The sequence below is a fragment of the Prinia subflava genome, chromosome 9 (genome assembly GCF_021018805.1).
Source record: "Prinia subflava isolate CZ2003 ecotype Zambia chromosome 9, Cam_Psub_1.2, whole genome shotgun sequence".
Lineage (NCBI taxonomy): Eukaryota > Metazoa > Chordata > Aves > Passeriformes > Cisticolidae > Prinia > Prinia subflava.
In genome coordinates this window covers 7109267-7126373 of record NC_086255.1, presented here as the reverse complement: position 1 = coordinate 7126373, position 17107 = coordinate 7109267, and the positions used below count along the sequence as shown (strand labels likewise).

The window sequence follows — 17107 nt, the reverse complement described above, 5'->3', positions numbered from 1 at the left end:
TGTTCTCATCTACAGGCAGTCTAAGGTAAGATTAACCCATGGTGACATACAGGAGTGACACTCTGCTCTCAGGTGAGCAGCCCAAGCCCGAACAGCGATGGGCTGTCAGTCATTCATCCCCGGGGAAATGAGTTTTCATAGAGGAGTCTTCAAGGCTGAATTGTGAAGGAATAATAGAATTCTCTGCTTCTCATTTCTAATCCTTGGAGATCCAGCAGGCATGCCCGTCTGGGAAACAAATGCCCATTAGCATCACTTCAGTGCACAGCCCCACTTTGACTTACAGGATGGCAGTCAGAAGAATTTCCAGGAAGGTACCTGGGGATCCATGGTTCCTGGTATATGCCACAGACACTGAGTCTCAGGTGCTTTTCCCAACAGGATCTACCTGCATGCTGCCAAGAGAAATTTCTTCTCACAAGCTGGACGCTGTCACTGCCAGCCTTTAATCAGACTCGTGGAGCTTAATAGGGGAATATTCTGGAAGCTCTAGGGGATATCTCTGGCAGTAATCCAGTACAACTTCTACACACACCATCCGCTCCAAGTTATGTTCAATATTTTCTATATTAACCTGGAATTACCCTCATTAATGGGTAAGATGTAATAGTAAAGTAAAACCAAGTTTATTTAACAGTATGAAGACACAGGGAACTGCAGACATGGACACACAGGTGAAGAAATGCAATGTTCCTTGCAGCCACCTGATGTTTTAATTTAGCTTCAATGACTTGTGCTCTGTTCAGCCACATGTGAAAATCAAGAAGATTCCAGGATGGTGCACACTGATGTCACAGCTCAGGAAAAGCAACCTCTAGGCAGTAGGATAAAAGTTGACCAGCAAACTCGATAAGGAATTCTTTCTGGAAATCCCATTGAAAATAAATGCATATGCAGGTGTTTCTCATAGCTTGGTCTTAATAAATCAGTTTTAATCAGAATGTCAATTCATAACTCTCTTGCTAATGAAATGCTCCATGACATAGTATTAGGTTTTGAAATTAAGTCCCTTACTAGATTAACTGAGAGTAACTTGCAAATAAACATAGTCCTTATAATAAAAATATGATTTTACTGAGCATAAACACTTTAAGACTAATATATAAATTTCGTATCAGTACAGAGCTAACAACCATATTCTGCTCAGAAAAGACTGCATGAAAGAATGCAGTCTGTCATTGTTAGAGCTGAGATGGAGAACAAGACAATAAATCGAAGGATAACAATGCAGTTTGTGCACTGGGGCCATAATAACAGCTTGGTAATAATAATGTATTCTATTTATTGTTCATTTCCACTGTTTTTCTTATGGAAAATAATGTTCCAGTATAGTCTGAGATTTCCATTTCTATTTTGAAACAAGGAAATTAATGATTTGTGCTCTGCAAAAACAGTGGGGCAGAATTACAATGGAAAGATAATTTGCTGTTAAAAACATAATGAGAAACGTTAGTGTAATTTTGGTTGGGTTGCATTTAATTATCAATAAACCTGTTGATCTCAGCTTTATTAGATATGATAGAAGTTTTCAGGGAAAACTTGTTCATTTTGAAGGGCTAGTAGGGTTGGTGGAGTCCTCCCAGTCAACTGGTGCAGCTGGATGTCTTGAGCACAGAAGCAAGGCGGTTACCTCGAGTCTCTTCCAGTACAGGTAGAAGAATTATGAGATACAACAAAAAGTTCATCAGCTTCTGCTGTTGGTAATGTGGTTATGTACCTCCCATAGGTTAGTGGGACCTCATTAGCCAGACCTAGAAATCACTTAGAAATCCTCAGGCAAAAGAAGGGGCAGTGTAGAAACTCAGAGTGCTGAGGGCACTCTGGGCCGTTCTTGCAGGTTTAAATGAGGTGAAGCTTTCCACTCACTAATTGCCAGAGAGGAACTTTGTGTGATGTATTAAATGGTAGTCTTCAGTAGATGCTCAGCATTTTTGTAAAGCCCTGGAGTCATATGAAGAGCTGGTGTTTCCTCTGCCAGCCTCAAGCAATATTCAGTACCCCAGCCTTGTTTATTTATTCTGTTTCTGTATTTCCTGAAGTATATTTCTCCCTCACACAAATGATGTTTTGCGAAAGCTTTTTTTTTTTCTTATTTGCCTTTTTTTTATGTGTGTGTTTTGCACTATCATCAAAGCTCATTACTCTTTGAATAAATCTGTGGAGAAAATTGTCAAAACTTGTGGGTGGGTGGGAAGCTCATACTCAAACGTATGTTAATGAGCATTCGTTCATTAGTTCACCCAGCACTCAGAATAGCAATGTGGTGTAGCCCTGTCAGTCTCCAGAGCCAGCAGTGCTTTGTTCCTGGCTGAGGCTTTGCCTCAGGTCCACTCTGGAAATGCCAGGTTTTCCCTGGGGCAGGGCAGGTGCTGTGAAGGTGGTGGGATTCTGCTGGGAGGAGGAGACAGGGCTGCTTCTTTCCTCTGACATTACTGCTGGGTTTGATTCTCTTGGTGAATAACCATGGAGAGAATCAGGTGGAGGTGGGATGGAGGATGTCTACAGGTGGGAGTCTGCCATCCCCATCTCCTGGAAGGATAGCTGCACTAGGCAGCAGTTTCTTCAGGTGAGGCTTCCTCGGGAAAATGGCCAAAAAAGCCCCAAATGACATCAGTGGAATTCTGTGATTATGAATTTTCTTTTCTTTCTTAACACTACCCAGAAGTCTGCCTTTCCTGCACTGAAAATGGTCAGAACAATCGCAGCATTTGACACTTCATCTTTAATTACAGGCCAGAGAGTTTCACCTCAAACATGCATTTGGTAAAAGCAGAGCAGGGTAACCAGGGTTCAACCTCTTACCAGAAAAAACAGAGTTAATCTCTGCTTTCAACTCTCCGTTTTTTAAAAGAAAGTGGCTACAACTGCAATGTAGAAACCTGACTGGATAAGGATGTTTTGGGAACAGCTACCTTGATCAAGCTCTACAACCAGGGCAGCTGCAGGAATGCCAGTGAATCCTGAGCGGGCATTGAAGGGACCAAAATGTGCCTGGCAGGTAGAGACAACTTTCAAATCTTGGGAAATTTTTAACAGTAAGACTAAGAGGTTTTTGAGGCTTTTGATTTGCATGTAGGCATCTTAATTTGACCAAAATCCAACCTGGGTATTCAAGTGCATTTTGGGATCTGAGACTTGTGTATGCCAAATAAATCAAGTAACTCAGAAAATAACCAAAGAATTTAGGAAAAGCAGCAGAGGCTGAGAGCAAATGAAGATGTGAATACTTGTAATATAACAGTCTGAATTTTATGTTTCCTCCTTTTCTGCATCTCTTACCTCTTCAGAGGATACAGTTGGTTTTGGTTTTTTTCATTTTTTCCCCTCTTCTGAAGTCTTGCATATTAAAAATCCAGAAATGTGGCTGTTTACATTCTGAGTCTGGTCTTAATCCTGTTGCAACAACAGATTTGATTGTTTATTTGCCAAGTTATCTAGCTTAGTTGATGTGGAATTTGCCAGATTAATGCTGTTTTAATAATATGATTAAGAATTAAGTTTAAATAGACATAATTAATTAATACAATAAAAAGTATAATTCAAGCTGTTTTGTAAGAAGAACTGAAGTTTTATTTATAATGAATTCTTAAAAGTACTACTAAGACCATTTTACTTAGGAAACATTACAGTGATTAATGCATAGCTGTTTGCATTTTAATACTTGATTTATGTATCAGATCTGTATTTGTGCACACTGTCAAACTTTATTCTGTTCTTGTCAAAATACTTATTGCTTCTGACAGGTGTAACATGCTCACATTAATCCTTAATTCCTTGATTCAATTTTCTAATTGCTTTTTTGGCATGAGTTTGGAGCCATTTAGTCTTATGTGAAGTATTTGTCTTATGGTACAATAATACATTTTTAAAAATTGGATGCACCTAACTTAGAATGTGGAAGAAAATATATAGAGGGACATTACTTAGTACTGAAAATCAAAAGTTTTATAGCACTTCTGAGAGGCACCACATCTTGGAATATAGATAGAACCACAACACTTTATACTTTTCATCTTCCCCTCTTCACAATATTAAATATTTCCATAGATACAGATTGGTGCTGAAGTTTTAGTGCATTTTGCCCAAGGAGGTGCTGAACGCTTGGAGCAACTCCATGAACATTCCCTGAGTCATTGTTCTGCTCTTCTCACCTCTTCAGGCCTCTGCTCTCTGCTGCCCATCCCACCCACCAAGGGGGACACAATCCACTTCTCTTGCTCTGCACTCTTTAAGCTGATCAACTCTTTTATTCCCAGACAGACAAATATAACAATGCAGGATTTGCAGGGAGTTTCAATACTTGAATAAATATACTCCTTTTGCTGCTTTCTTCTGTAAAGCATGAACATGGAGTACACTGCCATGTGTTTTTCTGCCAGAAATGGTGATATTGTCATCTGTCCTGTGAAGGAAAAAAATAAGTCAGCCCAAATTTATTTCTTACAGAAACAGATCCAAAAGAATCTTCCTAAAGCTTGGTGTTTCCTCATAAATTCATCAGGCAGCTGAACTTTGGCTTTTTAGGACTTTCAGGAAAAGATTGGGAGAATGTAGAACCTTTTCTCTAATAAAAATCTAGGAGCCCATGAAGATGACTCCTGATACTTATTTTCTGTGTATAAATGCATGAATACACACTTCAATTGTGGATGAAATTTTATCTATTTTTTTTATTGCCTGATTTACTCCCTACCCTCTCCACTTATTTCTTCTTTCTTTATCCTCTGAGTTACTCTTTTTTGTCCCTATCAATAATAGAATATGTTCTTTGATCCCTTTATTCCCTCATAGTTTTCTGCCACTTTCTTTTTCACCTTCCCAGCTGACATACCTCTTTCTGTCATAGTGTGTGTGAAAAAGGGAATATAGGAGTAAAAGTTTATCAAAGAAGTGTTTGTTTATTATGTCTTCCACTGATAAAGTTTTATTAATCTGTGATTGTCATTTGAGGCTTTGGCAAAATATGTAAGTCACTTTCTGTACAAGGGGAAAAGAAGGAAAGATAATTCTAGCAAGTAAATCATGGTAGCTTACTGCTTTGGGCAAACAAACTTGTGCCTTATCTCTTCCAAAAAACCCGTGGAAAATGCATGATAAATGGCACATCTCAGAGAACATGTTATGTCCCTGTGAAAGAACTTTGATTCATGGTTATGTATTTATCTTTAAACAACTGACAAACCTTAGGCTATCTAAATTATTATCATTTGCTCTATGCTACTGTGTTATTTTGCTAGGGAACCTGAATGATGGGAGGTAAGATAAGACATCTCGCTTTTGCAGTCATAATTTTTTTATAAAGAATAAATAAGCACAAAATTCTGACTGTATTTTATTTTTGGATGAAGTCCTTTGAAAGAGTATTTATCAGAAATCATTTCCTCCAATTGTGTTTTGAAGAGCATTAGTGTAAACTTCAAATAGAGAAGGATGGGCCTGTTGGTCAAAGGGTTTATATTACACAGCAAAAGAAAATATGGTCATTTGGATTTATAAGAAAGTAATCACTCAATTAAAAGTCATAGTGGTACATTTGTTCCTTTCAGTTGTGTGTCTGCATAAAGTGTTCTGAGTAACTTCTTAAAATGAAGATTTTATTTTCTCTGTGTTTTCAAAGAGTTGTTTGATTTGCTGTTGCGACAAGTCAGGAATATGGACTTAAATGCCCTATTGCTTGCATTAGTAACACCAATGCTTTTTGGGCATTTGGGCTTTTGGCTTTTGGGGTTTTGGTTTTCTATTTCACCATTTGGTGAAGGTTTTGGTGAATGTAAGTTGTCATTCCTCATGTCATGGCAATTTTAAATTAGATGTCATTGTTTACCCAAGTTCTTTAATGCTATCACTTTAAAAGAATCTACAGAAATGCCTTTTATTTGGTCATATTTGACCATGAAGTAAAAATAAAGTATATTTATCCATTTTTCTATTTTCACTGAGCAGTAATAGATGTTGGTTACTTGGAGGTAGAAAAATGGAAAATGATTATTGCTTTACATGATGGAAGTGCCTTTGTTTTCCTTGTATCAAGTACTTTGCAGTGTATTTAACTTGGCTGAACTATCATTTTTCTTAGAATACAGGAATCAGTTGACATTTATGTATACATTGCAATTTTTATGTAAATAGAAAGTTTTCTGGCTTTGAATTTTGAATCAAAATGTCAAACTCATATTTTGCCTTGGAACATGACAAACATTTAGAAAATTTACAAACAGAAAAAGAAAAAAATGCTTATGCTGATTTTGACCTAATGTTTTTAGAAATATCTTTAGTGCTTGACTAAATGTTCAAGCTCTCAAAAGTGAAATGCCTATCTCTGAGTGAACACAAAACTTGGAAACATGAAAATGTGGATACATTCAAATTTTCATCTTAAAAACTTACTATTCTATGCCTTTGTGGACTGCTTTGCTTTTTTTCCCAGCTCCTATTGTACTTGGTAAATCCAGAACAATATGGTAGCAACCATTTAGTTGAAAGCTAACTGCAAATGAAATTATCTGTAGAGTTAAAGAGAGTTTGGTAACAGCACAAAGCCCCTGCCATCAACACCACTGCTGTCATAGCTGTATATAAGATAAAGCAAGGTGATTCTCACACAGGCAACATTTTCAGACAGTTTCTAAACATATATAAATATAGTAGCACTGCACGTATTTTTTGCATATGCAAAAAGAATCAGGAAGGTTCTGCCTTGAGGAAGTAATTTCCTTAGCTGGACAGACAGAGAGAAGGCAGAATTCCTGGTCTGGGCATCTCAAGAGGGATTGGCTATCTTTGGCTATTGGTATATAATATAGATTTGCTCTTGTTTTATCATTTTGGCATTAGGCAGGCTAGGTAATGGATGCTGTTGAAGCAGAAGTCTTTCACATTTATATGAAAGTCTTTCACATCACTTTATAGAGATGGGGAAATTGGCTGCTCTCAGATACCAATGTGTGTATCAAAAGGGTTTGCTGTTTTCTAAGCTTTATTTGATATTACTACCTTTAGCAAGCTATAAAATTCAGTAAAACTTTATTGTCTTTATGACAATCTATTCTTTTGTTTGGTTAGATCTGCAGCATGGGCTATCAGAGCCCATTTTTAAGTGGATTAACATTGTTGGGACGACCTGCTTGAATACAAAGAAATAATTGGGGAAAATATATCTTCCCACCGTTGCGCTGTGCCTCAAAATAAACTAGAGTTGGACAAGTAAAACTGGAATGGAAATCTGAAAGGTTAACGTGGGTGCCTTCCTTTTCCAGGGTGCTCCCAAGCCGATCGCCATCGAGCCGTGCTCAGGGAACAGAGCCGCCGTGCTGACGGTGTTCCTGTGTCTGCCCAGGGGAGCGTCAGGAGTTCCTCCACCCGGGCAGTCAGGTAAGGCTGCTGTGCTGGCTGTCGTGTCTGTCTCCTTCTGCACCCTCTGCCAGGGCAAAATCACCCTCAGAGATCCAAAATAATGGCACAGGAGATGGATGCGAGGAGCTGCTCGGTCAAGCGGAAGTTTAGCCCCAGTGTTTCATTTTTCTTGGGAATTTGGTGTTGTGTCCAAATAAAAAGCCCAGTGATTAAGCCAGCCACGTTTCATTAGGACTTCCTGAAGCAATACCTGTGCATGTCAATATGCTCCAACATTGTCTCTCAGGGAAAAAGAAAACATCATATGCAGCCACTTCCATGGTTTCAGTTCAAGCTGCTGTAAATGAGGCCGTACAGGGAATACCAGTGAGTATTTTCACTTCAGGCTAAGATTTAGTGCAGTCTAGTTTGCACCATAAATCCCAACACTTTGCTGGCTGGGACTCAATTAAAATACTACTATTTCCCAGAATGCTTGTCAGATAAAGCCTGGAATTGTGTGAGTGAATGCTTCTGTAGGGAGGCGTTCACCTTGGAAGTGATCCCAGCTCATTTTAAAGTAGCACTTGCATTATCTGGAAGCACTTCTTGTGGTGACCTACCTTCTCTGCTAGATCACTGTACAAAAACATCCTCATAAAACATTTCCTAAACAGGAGGCACCTGCCTGCACTTTAAAACCCTTTAAATAACTGCCTACAATGGTGTGACACCAAAGAGCCATGACAAGAAAGCGCAGACAGTAATGTGACACTGCACATGTGAGCAGCTTGCTCATTCAGAACTCACTGGAGCTGGAGCCACAAGGAACACCTTTGTAAGAAATAGCAGACTGCATGGTGTGTGCCCAAAATGCAGGAATAAACCAGAAAATATGCTTTCAGGCTAACTTTTATCATTTAGAGCCAAAAAGTATATCCTTTTAACCTTCAAAAATCCATTTAAGAGATTAAAAAGTATTGAGTAATGGTGAGGGCAAACTCAGCTGACTTATGTTGGAAATAAGCTAGCTGGGTGTTCTTCTTTTGGCCTGATCACTATCTGTTATTTATTTGGGAGTCTAGGTTCATTTTTTGAGGGTGAGGGGTTTTATATTTTTTTCCCTCAGAGTTCTGAGATGAGGACTTAGTTCTCAAAATGCTGTTCATAGCTTAGAATATAATTTTTGGGAGTGCTGTGAAAATAAAAGTATTACTGATGCTTTGTCAAATACATTTCCTGGAAGAAATATATAAATGTAAGTGCTCTGAAGAGAGCAATGAGAGAGGAAGGGTGTTTAGTTTATTCCCTATTCATGTTTTAAGGAAATGAAAAAGAAATGAAGGTGTTTATAGTCTTGCAACAAGAAAAAACATTACGAAAGGAAATTAAAAGTAATTGTTGAAATCGAAGCTTAAAATGTTTTTGGTGGGAGTTTTTTTGTTGCTTTCAGATTTACCTATGATGTGCATCTTGACAGTAAAGATGTATTCATTTAGTTTCTTCATAATCAGCTTCTATTTACCATATACAGGAGTCTTTGAAAAGTAATTGCTGATCTTTACTATGTGTAAAGCAGACAATATACATGTTTTGAAACAGGACTTGGGTACAACAACACATCAGATGTGTCATTCTGCATGTTTCTCAACCTGTGGAGGAATACACCTCTTTTTTAAACATGCTTTGTGCTCCTGCTATGTTCTGTCTTCTCACTGCTTTACCTTCCACCAGCTTTGTAGGCATCTCTTTGGAGTGCTGTTCTTCCGTTTGATACCATGCTACCTGTCACCCAGTTAGTGCTTTGAAATATATAAATGATTTAGTCCTACAATTTTCACTTTGTGCAGTGAATAGAAATGCTTGAGGTGTTCAGCCGTGCTGGTTCAACCATTAGAGTGGATTAGATAATGTGGCTATAACCATTTTTTCTTGTGCATGATGAGCTGTGGTACTCGTGGATATAAGCATGCCCAGGCCAGGCAGGAGCTGTTGTGCAGGTTTGTGGACACACCTGTAACTTTATTAATCCACTCCATTCCTGTCCTGCAGCACTTCCTGCTGCTCCTTCCCTGGGCTGCCTGCGAGCAATGCTGTGAACACTGCCCAGCTTTTGGAAATGGTGTGGAAACTTTGAGCACCACACACGTTCTCCATACAGTTGGTTTCCCTTATGACCTGAGTTAGGCAAAAGCAATGATATTGAGGTAGAAGTCGTGTGTTCAGTAATTATGTCTTGCCAAGTAATGTTAGAATCCTCTATTACTTGCACACAGCCATTTTCAGGCTCGTTGGGATCATTCTAGGATAAAACTGACAGTGTGTCAAGCATCTTTGCTGAAATGATACCTCAGTGATACTCATTCCCAGTTCACACTGGGAGAGTGTGGGATTCATTCCTTCTATACATACATCCCAAACATAAGAAGGGGATGCCTGTATTTTTATTATCCTGCATTTTCTCCAAAATGAGGAAGCAAATTCTTTACATAAATAATTAGCCTGTGCTCCACTGGAGTTCTTAGTTGTATACCTAACTTTTTAAGCTCTGAATTTGAGTTTTACTTTTCTGAGCTTTATATTAACAAATATTTTGTTGAAAAATGTCTCTGAGTAAAAAAAACCAAAACAAACACAACAACAAAAAAGCCCACAACAAACCAACAAATAAACTAAACCCTAATGTAAAGGTTACTCTTTGTGCAGCATAAGTTCTATACTTCACCTTTACTGGCACTGGAGTTCTTAGTTGTATACCTAACTTTTTAAGCTCTGAATTTGAGTTTTACTTTTCTGAGTTTTACATTAACAAATATTTTGTTGAAAAATGTCTCTGAATTAAAAAAAACCCGAACACAACAACAAAAAAACAACAAACCAATGAATAAGCTAAACCCTAATGTAAAGGTTACTCTTTGTGCAGCATATGTTCTATACTTCACCTTTACTGGCAGCTGGAAGAAAAGCTGAAGCCACAGATGGTGGTCTTTGGCCAAAGGCAATGCACAGCAAAAAACTTCTCTAGGAGACCATATGTCCCAGTGCAGATCTGTGTGTTCTCTGCTTCCTGCAGAAAATACAACTTTACAGAATTTCAGCAACATTGTTTAGCACTCAGCCCTAATTCTGTAGGTTAAACAGTAAAACCTCTTAAAATTATCTGTGAATTAAGATAGATTTTATAGAGATTTGATCTCATAGATTCGGTCAAAATAATGAAAAAAAATGAATTTATTGCAAAAAAAAAGAAACTCTTGTCATTGTGATTTGTGTTTTTAAAAGGGATTTTTTTCAATGAAGCAGCTATTTGTAGAATTAAATATGCTGAAAATCTGGAAAGCCACACAATGTTGCCATCATGGTAGTTTAGGTGTTTCACAGCAGACCTTACTTTTCTTTCAGGTGTGAGCTAACAATTCAATTATACTTCTCTGAAGTAACTGAAGTAACTATTTTTAAGTGAAAGAAATTAGAGACAAAGTATAAATTAGACTGATCAATGCAAAACATTAAGTTAAATTTCTCAGGTTGGATTGACTGATAGATTGTGAGATTTCTTCATTCTTCAGTTACCTTGTTCACTGCATTGTATCTGTGTAATCAGAACAAAATTAGAGGGTCCAAAAAAATAGCAATTGTCTGTAGGGTTCACATGTCTATCAGTACAAATGCATCAGTGTAGTGCATATGAGACTTGCAAGTTTTGTGACGCTCTGAAAGCTAGAGATCATCTTTTATTGCTGTAATGTCTAACCCCATGATTTAAATAGTTTGAAGTCTTCTTAATATCAAGGCAAATCTAATAATGAGAGCAGCTGCAACCAGTTTTCTAGAAAGATCTAAATATTGCAAAGGGGATCTAACACAACAAGTTAGACCAGGAAAAAGAGGATAGTATATAACTTAATGCAGAAAAAGGTGCCTATGAATTATCAGCAGTGAAGGGCCCAAGAATAACTCCTTCAAGGTCTTCATACAGCTCTGGTGATATATTGGGCAATACAGAAAGAATAGCTTGGTAAAGAATAGCTTGGTAATGTGATAAATTCTGTTGAAAGAACTGTGACCATGTCATCATTACTACTTAGACCAACTGAAGCCCATGCTTTGAGGTATTGAGTTAGTGTACAATAAGTTTATAAAACAATGTTTGCATCATTTCTGGGCTAAGGCCACTTTGTGCTGTAAAGCACAAAGAGAAATGATAATGTTAAGCCATTTCAAAATAATTCAGAATCAAGGGGTGTAATTTCTGAATTATTTACAGGTTATTTTACTTTCATGCAGCAGCACTTGCCTATCTACCCAGAGGGTAAAAGTGACAGAGCACCCAGTAGAGGAAATTCCCTGTTGAGGCACTGGGCTGGATGCTCTCTGCAGATGTGCTCAAATGAGTCTCTGCTAAACCTTAGCAGACCTTTAACACCTCCATGGCAATGACTGGATGGGGTGAATCCAAGTTAACCCATAAAATAACACTTGGGAATTAAGTGGAAGTGGAAGACTGTGTGCAATATTCCATTGTTATAAGTATGAATTAGGATGGCAGGCCTCTATGCTGTCTGACAGTTCCTGATATCCTTGACTCAAAACAGAATTTTGTGTCATTCTGGCCGTGCTAACTGTGGTGTTCAATCCTACTTAATCAGCAAGCTCCAGTAGGATCACAGAATCAATAAAACTACCATGCCATCTGCCTTCCCTGTCCTCACCATCACAATGAATAATGACTCATTAAGTGTTCTACAAGACAATTAGCTCTGGTTGAAAACAGTAACAAGTCTTTCTTGATTGTATTTATAATTTTCTCTGATTAAAACACAAAAAACCTAGTGCATATCATAAGAGGCACATTAACATAAATATGAATTAACTAATAGTTTTTATAGAGTATTATATTTAATTATATTGCTCAATTTTTCTGACCCTTGGAGACAAAACTGTAGCTTATGGCTTTTCATTTGTAGAATGGCTTCATATGTGTACCTATCTCAGTATGCAGAACTGGTTGCAGACATGCACTGGGGCATGTAAGTCTCATGAATTTCTGCCTCCTACAAACATTCCTTTGCACAGTCCTTTCATACTTGCAAAACAAGCCAATAAAGTCAGTAGTGCTACAAGGATGAGTATAGATTTTCCTGTAGAAAAATATGAGTAAAAGATGTAGCAGAAAATACACTGCTGTTAAGACACACAGAGGAGGGTTGAATCTCTGCTTAGTGAAGAAAAACTATGAATACTGAAAGTGGGGAAAGAAAAGTGAGGGTAGACATAGAAACGGGAAGATATTCACAACTGGTTATTTAGATGCTTAAACATCTAAAAAAGAAACCTAAAATTGATATTGCAGAAGGAGAAAGGAGCTCTCAAAAGTGATAGATGTCTAGATAAGAACAAACATAGTTCTGCATTCTGTTTTTTACAGCTGGCTTATTAGGCCCTACAAAGCAATGTCCTACTTTTTATTTAAGCAAATATATTTCTGTGCATCATCCTCTTCTTTGTTCTGTAGCAATCCACTTGTCTAGATTGAACATTGTCTCTCCTTTGTAATTTTGGAGACAGAATATTGGCTTATTTTCATTATTTGCTGTTTTATTGACAGGGATTCTTCAAAGTATATTTTATATTTATAATCTAAGAGTACTGTTTAGGTAGGATAAAGTGGCATTTAAGCAGAGAAAACATTATAAAAAACTGAGTAAAACTAAGTGTACAACACTCTAGAAGAGACAACTCTCCTCATCATGAATAGCGAGATTTTTCAAATAATGAAATATCAAAACAAAAAAAAATCTCAGTTCTTTTATTTCCTCTAAAGTCCCAGCATGCAACTGGAAATAAGTGAAACTATGTATTACAGAAAAACAGTGAGGATGTCTAGAACTTGTGTTAAAATACAGGGGTGAGTCAGACATTTTATTTATTATGCAAAGTTGCACAGTCATGTTCATTTGACCAGAAGCTCTACAGATAAGCTGGAATAATATAAAAGACTCAGTGGGGAGCAGAAATATTTGACTTTCCTTTTACTGTTTAGACTGTGTGAAGACTGGGTTTAATCTTTCTCTCTAACCTAAGGCATGACTAGAGCATTTTGTGTAGAAATGTAATTTTGGTGACTGTATTGAGGGATACTCCGTATTAGCTACCAACATGATGCTAGTTAATGCTCCAAAAAATAGAAAACATTAACATTGTGGGAGAAGATGGTCTTTGTAAGAGTTTTAATGATTACAACTAAAGCTAAACTTCTGGTTAGTATATTAAGCAGTAATTTCAACTCACTGACACTGAGAGACTGTAAAATTCAGGGTTCTTCTCAGTTAGCTGGAGATGCTTAACAAAATAGCTCTAAGACTTGGTGTAAACTAAAGTCATCTATTCCCAAGATCATTTTACTGAAGGAGTTGCTTCCTTTTGAGCAGTGAGGCCTATTTTTGGAGTGACTATTTTCTGCCTAATGCCATCCTTCTGCACTGCATCAAATGAGGGAGCAGACTGTGTTTATAGTATTGACACTGTGAAAAGAACACAGTGGTAAGTGGCAGATGGTGCTGGTGATTACTTAAAAAATATTTATGGCAATAGCAAAAACAAAGTAGATAATAAGACCTGCTAGCCACCACCACCCCTACTCCAGCCCAAACCCGGAGCAATGTGCAGGATAAAGTCTGCTTGAAAAGTGCAGAAGTTCTCAGCACAGAAATCTTCGTAAGTGATGAAGAATGAGGTATTGATTTTGTCTGCTCTTTTACAAAATTTTAGGTGATTCTGTAATGAATTAGCTTCTACTTCATTCTAGCCATAGAGACTTGATTCCTTTAAATTCTGAAGAATATACTTGAAAGGACATAAACATTTTAATATGAAGAACATGCAGTCTAATGTTAGCAATGTGTTTTCTACACATCTTGGCAGAAGTAACTTATTTATTGGACAGTAAAACCTGCATGCTGTGGAGCCATCAGCCAAAAAAAAGTAAAAATAGAAGAAAAAAAAAAAAGAGCAGGAGAATAGAGGAGGTGGAGATGGTTGTTTTACAACTTTATCACTGGATTTGCTGCCCTAGAGAGACTCAATAAAATGAGACATATTAATAAAAACTGTTAAGTACTGTGAACATTTCTTTGACAACTAGTTATTCATTTTTCAATCCAAAGCTGTCACTGTTTCTCCGGAGTATTAGAAATACTTTTATCTTTGGGGGTTTTTGCAGCTTTAGTTGCATAAAGGGAACTGAAAGAATGTCTGAAGAGTGGAAAATTCTGAGCACTGTGAAGTGTAAGTGCTGCCATGTCCATCTCTTCCCCTCTGTGGGGAGGTTGCCTGAGCTATTCCCAGGCTGCATCCAGGTGACAATTGGGTGGTTTCCCCTCTCCTGTAGTCATGGCAATGGAGAAGCAATGATGAATGCTCATGATCCAAACCTTCTGGCCACAAACAGGTTCACTGGAATCCAAACCTTCAGATCAAAGGCTCTAACCTGGAAAGAAACCCCATCCCTCAGCCATGCCTGCCTGCCCACCATCCGCTGCAGTACTGGGGCTCTGCGGTTTGCATCCATCACCCACAGTGTTTTAACAATCACATCTTGTCTCCACCTTCATTTGGCCAAGGCAAATGAGGTCTGCTCTAAACCTGTTCTGCGTGTTTGAACACCTTTGTAGTGCTTTGTCCCAGTTTTAGCCTCAGTTCATCTCTTTTTACCTTGCATGACCAGGTTTGTACTCAAAGTGCCATGTGAAGGCCCATCTGGCATTGCCCAATGGCATTAACATTTTGTTACTGTACTCCTTTTAACATTTACTTTTTTAAAACATTTTTTCCCCTTTTCAACTTGGTATTTCTGCAGCCAACTTATTTTCTTCCTTGAGCTGTAAACTTTTAGAGTGTAACTTTGTTTGTTTCCAAAATACACAGCTTTGAATTTTGCTGTTCAATCTGAGTACATGTATATTCCTCAAGTCTTTGGGGTCATGCATCTCTTTCTGGATTATGTTCTAAGCTTTCTCTGTATGGATGATATATTGTGATGTTTGCCATGCTTGAATTTAATTACGTTAATGCCAAGCTCTTTGATGAAAACAAAAATGAGCAATAAAAATAAGACTCTTGTTTCCATGTTAGAACTTCATCAGCCTTCTGTCTCTTCAAAACTATTCTTTGTTTTCACTCCTTCATGCCATCATTCACTCTCCATGACTTCTCTGTCTTCTCTTTTGATAATTTATTTGTTGATAAATTCTCACATTATAAGATTCCAGAAATCTAGAAAATATTCTGCATGGTCTTCCCCAGAAAATCATCTAACTTATTGAATAAAACTATCAGGGGATTCTGGCACAATCTTTGATGAAATGTTGTTGCATTTTAACCTGTTTTCCATTTACCTGCCTTTAATTATTCCTTCTACCTCATAGCAGAGTCTGATTAATAGATCAGTAAATAACTGAATATATTTTTCCTTGAATCTCAACAATATTTAGTTTGAAAGAAGCAGCAGTTACTGTTCTCAATTTGTGTGCATCTGACATGACAGATTATTAAATTTCCCTCTTACCAGCCTTTGTTTTCTGGTATTCTTACAGAATTAGTGTTCTGATTACCTTAATGTCATTTCATAAAACTTCTGTTTCTTCTGTTTCCATATCCTCATTCCATTATCCATATTGATGTCACCGTCTTTGATAAACTTTATCTCACTCCTTGAAAATCTTCAAATTCATTCCTGGGACAATATCTAGAAAATACCCGATCTCTGCTTCATTCTTTCTATGTAATAACTCTGTCCTGTTCTGGTCTCTTAGTTATATACAGTGAAAATCCTTGGATGTTTGTTTTACTAACCCTTTGCAAGGTCTAACTCATCTCGACTTTTGACAATTCTTGTGTGGCTGTTAGAGGTCTCTGCCTGCAAATGACAGCCTCCTTTGTTGCTTGGTGCTTTTTAGCCATTTTCATAGGCTTTCTGAATTTAGAAAGCTGTAAACTTAGGTCTTCAAATTTGATTGTCTCCCAGGCAGAGCCTTAGGCCCTTTGCAAGGCTAAGCTTTCCCTGGTTGAAAGAAATCATAGAGTGCTTTTCTTCTTTTGACATGAATGATACAGACGTCGACAAAGGAAAGGAAAAGAAAAGAAAATGATAAAGGCAACTAACAAACAAGGGAAGTTCTCACTTCAGAATTTTGCTGAGAGGGGTTATACAATACTTATGTACTTTTTAATGGAAATCTTATGGGAAAAAATCTTTTAATAGCGTGTTTTGTTTTACACAAGCGGAAACATTGATGCTCAGATAATGCTGTAAAGCAGCATCTTGTTCTCCTTCTCCTAGCACAAAAACAGTGTTTCTTACACTGAAAATAGGCAGCAGTGGGGCCCATGTGGATGACACCTCAACCTCACAGAGCACCTTTTTAAATTTTGTGCTGTTAAACTTTGAGGATTTGGCAGATGTCTAGTTAGAGGTGCAAAATTAGGTAAAGTGAACAAATCCCTGTGCAAGTGACACACTGGATGATAAGTGTCCTTCCTGTGTGAAATTGGTGGTCTGGTTTTATATTCAGTCAACACATACTATGTGGAGCAGATGGCTTACAGCTAAATAGAACCATAAACCTTTCAAAGTTAAAGTTATATATAAATTAAATCTTTCAGCAGGGGTCCCATCACCTACTTCTCCTTACTCTAACATTGAATCCCTGGAAAAGCGGATTTTTTTTCTTTGATCAACAGAAGTCAATCTTCAACTAAAAAGAATTACATGGAG

At 37.5% G+C, this 17107-nt stretch overlaps 1 protein-coding gene across 2 annotated transcripts in view; it reads left to right on the top strand.

The window, feature by feature from the left end:
- The window catches only part of ATRNL1 (attractin like 1), a 425861-nt gene that overhangs the window by 367012 nt on the left and 41742 nt on the right, over positions 1-17107 (top strand). For both annotated transcript variants that reach the window (XM_063405246.1, XM_063405245.1), the window contains one exon: positions 7257-7371. In XM_063405246.1, coding sequence (XP_063261316.1) covers positions 7257-7371 — 115 coding nt within the window. The remainder of the gene's footprint in view (positions 1-7256; positions 7372-17107) is intronic.